The sequence below is a fragment of the Pseudoliparis swirei genome, chromosome 22, assembly GCF_029220125.1.
Source record: "Pseudoliparis swirei isolate HS2019 ecotype Mariana Trench chromosome 22, NWPU_hadal_v1, whole genome shotgun sequence".
Lineage (NCBI taxonomy): Eukaryota > Metazoa > Chordata > Actinopteri > Perciformes > Liparidae > Pseudoliparis > Pseudoliparis swirei.
In genome coordinates this window covers 5,547,558-5,554,407 of record NC_079409.1, presented here as the reverse complement: position 1 = coordinate 5,554,407, position 6,850 = coordinate 5,547,558, and the positions used below count along the sequence as shown (strand labels likewise).

Sequence of the window (6,850 nt, the reverse complement as noted above, 5' to 3'; positions counted from 1 at the left end):
GAGAGAGGGAGAGAGAGGGAAGGAGGGAGAAAGGGAGAGAGAGAGAGGGAGGGAGAGAGAGGGAGGGAGAGAGATAGAGGGAGAGAGAGAGGGAGCGGGAAAGAGGGAGAGAGAGAGAGAGAGCGGGAGAGAGAGCGGGAGAGAGAGGGAAGGAGGGAGAGAGGGAGGGAGAGAGAGGGAGGGAGAGAGAGGAAGAGAGGGAGAGAGAGGGAAAGAGGGAAGGAGAGAGAGGGAGGGAGAGAGAGAGAGAGCGGGAGAGAGAGGGAGAGAGAGAGAGAGATAGTTTGAGAGCGCCCGGCTTGAACTTCCAGCTACTGGCAGGACACCTCTCTCCCTGGGAGGTGGAGGGAGAGGGGGGAGGAGGGAGGAGGGAGGAGGGAGCAGATGAGATCTTCATCACCAATATCCATCATCATCGTCATCATCAACAACAACACACACCCTTCACCCCTCCTTTCTTCTCCCCCCCTTCTCGCTTTTTTTCGGAGGTGTCTGGTGACTCTGGTCCCCGCTATCTCGGCCCCTCCCTTCATCGCGGAGGAGAGGAGGAGAGGAGGAGAGAGAGAGAGAGAGGGCGAGACGGCTGCAGCCCACCACCACCGTGTCCCCAGAGGCCCCTCGCCTCGCCTCTCCTCGCCTGCCGGCCCCTCCTGCTGCTCAGTACAGCTGTGGCTCCAGACCAGCTGGAGACCTCCAGCCCGACCCGAGCGCCGCCCCGCCGCCCGCCTCACCTCTCCTCGCGAGGTGAAGCCAACGACCCGACCGCAGCTGAGAAGACCCTCCTATTTCAGAAGAGGAACAGAAGGAGAACAGAAGCCATGGCTCTGGCTCCGTGGGCCCTGGCGCTCGCCGCGGCGCTGAGCCTGGCTCCGGCGCCGTCCTCGGGGGGCTGCCCGGCGGCGTGCCGCTGCTCCTTCGCCATGCTGCAGTGCCTGGAGCCCAACGGCATCGCCGGCATCCCGGCGCTGGCCTCGCAGGAGAGCGAGAACGTGACCGAGATGTGAGTACGCCCGCGGGGTTTCACAGCCCCGTCTCCGGGTCGGTGTTGTCGTTGGCGTCGAATCCGTTTTCGGGGGGTTTCGGTTTTTTTGTGCGACCCCACATGTGACCCGCAGTTTAGAAGCACGGCTCTACTTCTGGAGTCTGTTCCTCTCTTCCAGGTGATCACACTCACAGAGATAACTCTCCCATCACCGGATACGGTTTTATTCGGTGATGCAGTCAAGGTTGGGCAATAAAGTTGCTTTTCCATCGCCACGACTGAGAAGTTCCTTTCTCAATATTTGTTGCATTCTTTGGCTCCGTTCTCATGAAGTAATGACGACGCCTCCCCAGAAGCAGAGCACGCGTCCTGTCGGGGGGAGCGTCTGTCTGCCGGGCTCGGTGTGTTGTTCCCGGTGGTGTTCAGTCAGATTCCGGCTCGGCCCGGCTCGGCCCGGCTCGGCTCGGCTCAGAAGTTGTTTGTCGGTCCAGAAGCTGCTCGCTCAGAAAGTAAACGCACCGCTGCTCGAGACGCATGAGTAATCGTGTCACTCTGGTCATTGGAAATCAATTATGGATTTTTTTTTGGCGACTGACAATAAGTGTCCCGGAGTGACGGGAGCTGATGTCCTATTATCCATTGTGCCTCAACATGTGGCCTCGGGGCCTTTAAAGGGACCTCGGCCCCGTCAGCTCGTTGGTTTCTGTGGGAAACTCAAAGTGTCTGTTTCTCCGTGTTGTGAGAGCTGCGAGGTTGAAGAGACGGAGGGTGGATGTCCTGGATGTCTGGGAATATATATTCTCGTTCATTAAAACTGAGTTCAATAACTCAGAGTTTATGAACTCAGAGTTCATAAACTCTGAGTTCATAAACTCTGAGTTCATAAACTCTGACTGTCAGTGGGACTCTTCCCTCTGCAGCGTTGTGTTTTTGTTGTACTTTAAACTTGATTTCAAGTCATATTTTTCTTCAAAACATTAAGAACCCACAACTAATTAAGCACTTTAACGATTAAGTAAAACTATTTTTTTAATAAAGGATGTTTAAATGTGATGTATTAATCTAAACCATGGGCCTCATTTGGGCACGTGTGTGAGTCTGGGCGTTTTATTGAATGATGTAATGTTCTGGAGAGGGCAATACATACTTTTATACCTTATAATTACAGTAAATACATGTAAGGATACATTATTATTATCTAAAAGAGTTCCATTCACTAAAATTCTACTTAAGGACTTATTATTTAATGTGCAGATACCATGCTGTTATTCTTTATTTTTTATGAAGCGTTTAATGTGGATTCCACTTGTTGTTCCGACTGGTGGAGGTGGAGGCTCACCTGTTGCTTTTGCCTTTTACAGCCACACACACACACACACACACACACACACACACACACACACACACACACCGGTGTGTCACATATATGTCTCCGCAGGGGGGGGGGGGGGGGTTACTCCTCCAAGTTTCGAGAAAAAATAAAATCCCCGAGCCACTTTCACTCTAAAAACTTTTGTATGGAGGGGGAAAAAAAATAGAAACTGACCACCTGTGATTTTCAAAGCGCGGCTGCCGTGTTATTATGTAACCCACCATCAGCTTCGGCGGCTGGAATCTAAATGTCACTCTCCCGCCGCCGCCGCGCTCCCTTTTGTGCCCGCCGGCAATTATCACTCCGCACAGGAAGGGGGAGCTGCGTCTGTGAAATGCTTTTTCGGGTGGAGGAAAAGTCAAATTACTGCTGCTTTCTGCCCCCCCCCCCCCCCCCCCCCCTCCGCTGGATCGTTCAGCGAGCCCGGGGCCTTCTACATGCCAGCAAACAACAACAACAACAACACTTCGGCGTATTGGCAGTGCAAAGTGAATACGGCCCGATACGAGGGAAGCACACACGAGGGGCGGGGGACGGGGGGGGGGGGACGGGGGGGCGTTAACGGTGGAACGGAAGGGTGGGGGCCGAGATTCATTGTACGCAAGAGTTATAAATTCAATTTTAGTGAATTGCCAGTCAATGCCTCCACCCGGGAACAATAGATGATCTACAGCCCGCTGGGCTCAATCCAATAGAGTCAGGGCGATCCTGGTGGCCCACCTGCCCCGTAATCACATTACTGCTGCGTGGGGCAATCGGACGTGAATAGACGGGGGGGGGGGGGGGGGGTGAAACAATGACACATGAAAAGTGGCTGTCGTCAACTGGAGATTACTCCAGGTATTCATTATTTTTTTGCACATATGTAGTAAGCACTATCCGTTGGGAGGGGGGGGGGGTTCAGTTAACTGCATGACAGAGAGCTACCTATCGACCCGCGCCACTTTCTTCTTCTACATTTCAGAGGAAAATCTAAATGTCTCTTCATTTTTTTTCTCTCCATCGTTTTAAGTTCTTCTCGTCGCTTCACACAGAAAAGCTTCACGGAATCACCGTGAATCGATTCTTTGTCGACAAGAAGCAGCAGCGACGTCACCGAGGACAGCCGCCACAGGAACCAATCGGAATGCTGGATAGAGGCTCGATGTGGAGCAACTACATCTAGTTTAAAGGCTCTTCACCACCATCTTTAAACTAAACACTTCAAAATACTAGTGACCCTGAGAGTGACCCTCAGTGACCCTCAGAGTGACCCTGAGCGTGACCCCTAAAAGTGACCCTGAGCGTGACCCCTGAGCGTGACCCCTAAAAGTGACCCTGAGCGTGACCCCTGATAGAGTGACCCTGAGAGTGACCCTGAGAGTGACCCTGAGAGTGACCCCTTAGATTGACCCTTGAGCGTGACCCCTGAGAGCTCAACATGTGGCCCAAAGGAAACAGGGCCGGTATAAAAATGAGGGAGCCTATCGGTGAAGTGGGACCAGGTGAGTGCAGAGCTGTTGACGGACAGGTGAACCTTTAGAAAGGGGGCGGGGCAGCCAATTAGAGCTGAAGAAGACGCACCCCCCCCCGACAAATAGTTTCCATGTAGTTAATTTATTCGTCTCACAAGCGTAGCCCCCCCCCCCACGCTTAACATCGCTCGCTCCGTCCTGTTTGCAGCGTCCGCTATAAGCCGGCGCCATGTTGAGAGCCATCAGGAGACAATGGATCTGCTCTTTGCCCTTTTAAGTACTTCCTGCTTTGTTTGTTTGTTTGGTTGCTTTAAAAAAATTAAGTTATTCCCAAATGGTTCGTCTTTAAAGTTGATGCACACACAGTTCAGTCACGTCACGTGGATTAATATTTATTTTTCTCGGGATTAACGTTGTTTTTGTCGTCGTTGCTGTTGTTGCCGATATTTTTCTTTTTATTACTCCTCCACGCGTTTCCAGCGAAGGCTGAAGGCCGGCGCGCGTCATCCTCCCGGTTGTTCGAAGTGAGGTGGAGGAGCACCGGGGGCGGCGCAGAGAATCCTTGGTGGGTCCGACCCGCGCCGTCTATTCAGAACCCTCGGCGCTGAAGAGACGCCTGTCCTCGCGCTGAGTGCTGGATTGATCCACAGCTCGCTCGTTTATTCTGCGGCTGGAAAAAGTGGAAAATGACGAACAGAGGAGAATTTCCCATCAGCCTCGTCTCTCTTGAGGCCTTTCGTTTTTTCCTTGCTATTTTAATTTCATTTTCACTTGAGCGGTAATTCGGGCCCTCCGGAGGTCACGGAGGTCACTGACCTCCTTCTTTGACGCCTTTCTTCAAGCTCTCAGTCAACTCACATGAGCGTTGTTTCAAATATTCATCTTTTTCCTCCATAATAATAATATTAATAATAACAATAATACCTTTCAACGGAGGTTAATGGTTGACAATAATTGGCTGCTGCATAGTGACACGGAGGTTACGCAGGTGACTCCATTCTGCCTCTTTTTTTTGCGTTTTTGTTGCGTTATTGTCGTCACTTTATTTCTCTTGGGTACACACATTGCTTTTTTACATTTTATTTTTTATTTTTTAAAAGGCAAATCTGTAATATTGCTGTCGTCCGTCTGGTTGGAACGCCCGAAAAACAAGGACCACGGATGCCGGTGAACTCCTCCTCTCTTTTGATCGTCCCTCAAGAAGGAACCCATTCACTCCTGTTTTTACCTCTATTATTTTTGTTTAAGCGTGGGCTTAATTGATTATCTACCCAACAAAAAGGCAGAAGGTCACAACTAAATGCATGTATTTACCTCTCTACTCTCTCTCTCTCGACCAGTTACATAGAAAACCAAGCAGCCCTGGAGAACATCACCATAATGGATCTGGCCAACTACAAAGAGCTGAAGAACCTGTAAGTAATTCTGCTTTTTATCACGTACTCGATAATGAAAATAATTGTCGGACACTTCACGTTGTACATGTTGCAGCGCTCTAAGTACTGTTTGTCGTGTGCGCTCAATTCTCAATGGAATATGTAACTCCATACAAGCGACCGCTCAATAACCCCCCCACACACACACACACACACACACACACACCCTCTCTCCCCCCCCCCCCCCTTTACTTACTGTTGCTATGCCGATCAAGCTTTCTGCTCAGGCCGCAGTACAGTCTGTGGTTTGCAATGAGAAGGAGGCAGATGTTAACCCTAAAAGCTCCCCGAGTAATGTTTTTTTTAAAATAACGGTTCATTTAATTGCAGGTGAAGAGAAAAGTTAAATCTATTTAAAACGCTTCTGCTTTTATTGTTCCTTTTTTAAATATTTACTAAAACAATAGTACTAATTAAAGCTCTTTCTCTATGAGCCCTCTTTTTTTACAAAATATCACCGAGATCACATTTCCCCGAGTGGCCAAACTGTGAAAAACAGCCCCACACACATAAAGTCAAATCAAATTATAATAAAATTGAGAAGAAAATGTCTCAGAAAGATAAAAATCAATTAGACAACAAGCTGTTAGATAGATGTGAAACATTTAGTCAATGAATCGATTAGTTGAATCAACACGATTTTTATAATAAGTATTTAATTTTTTTAAATACTCTTCTACATGACACTTGTTTAAGCCATCAATGCCTGTGTTTTATTTTTAATTTATTCTTATTTATTTGTATTTAAATTAGAAATGTCCTGTCGTAAATGTTTTTATCCATATTTGTACTCTTTATTTTTTTATTTTTTTTATTTTTTTATTTAATAAATAAATAAAAATCACAACAGAGATTATTTTATATTACAGATCAGGAAGAGGCGAAAAGCCAACTCGGCTTATTTGAAGGCTCTACCTCTCTAATATTTAACATTTTACAAAATTACAAACATAAAATGAAATTGTTTACTGTTGCTGCCGCTGACAATGACACTAAACTTCTTTACCGTATAATATACCTTAAATGTTTGCCAGAGGAGTGGATAATGAAGCTCATAATGCAACTCCTTCCTCTATGTATGTGCATGAACTTTCTATTTGATGACCTGAGCTTTTAGTTACTATTCTAAAGGTGTGTTATTGTGCCCCCCCCCCCCCCCCCCCCCCCCCTGCAGCACAGTCACTCTGTGTAAGCTGAGGCTCATCTCGGCCAACGCCTTCAAACACAACCCCAAGCTCCAGTATGTGTAAGTGTCCGTCGAGACAGGAGGTCGTCGTGTTGTGACCCGTGTGCGCCGCTCGGCTTCTTTGTCGCCGTCACTCACACTTTGACGTGAAGCCGAGACACACTTCTCAAAATCTCAGTGACTCGCCTGAATGGTTGTTGCTCGTCATCTGGTGAATGCGTGGGCTCGTTTATTAGAAGTAGTCTCTCTCTCGATGGATATCATGTTGAACATCCAGCTGTTTGTAACAAATGCAAGTATTACTATCCCTAATGGGAGTATTTATCTATTATATATTAGTTTTTTTGTCTATGGCCTGGTATTTTGTGGACTTAATGTTCAATGATTAATCAATAAAATACCCCGAAGATTAAAGCAGAA

The 6,850-nt window shown here is 47.9% G+C and overlaps 1 protein-coding gene across 2 annotated transcripts in view; it reads left to right on the top strand.

Annotated features, from left to right (window-relative positions):
- Positions 1–621: 621 nt before the first annotated feature.
- Positions 622–6,850, top strand: part of ntrk1 (neurotrophic tyrosine kinase, receptor, type 1) — a 29,336-nt gene continuing 23,107 nt past the window's right edge. For both annotated transcript variants that reach the window (XM_056444666.1, XM_056444665.1), the window contains exons 1-3: positions 622–1,000; positions 5,149–5,223; positions 6,419–6,490. In XM_056444666.1, coding sequence (XP_056300641.1) covers positions 819–1,000; positions 5,149–5,223; positions 6,419–6,490 — 329 coding nt within the window. In that variant the 5' untranslated portion in view covers positions 622–818. The remainder of the gene's footprint in view (positions 1,001–5,148; positions 5,224–6,418; positions 6,491–6,850) is intronic.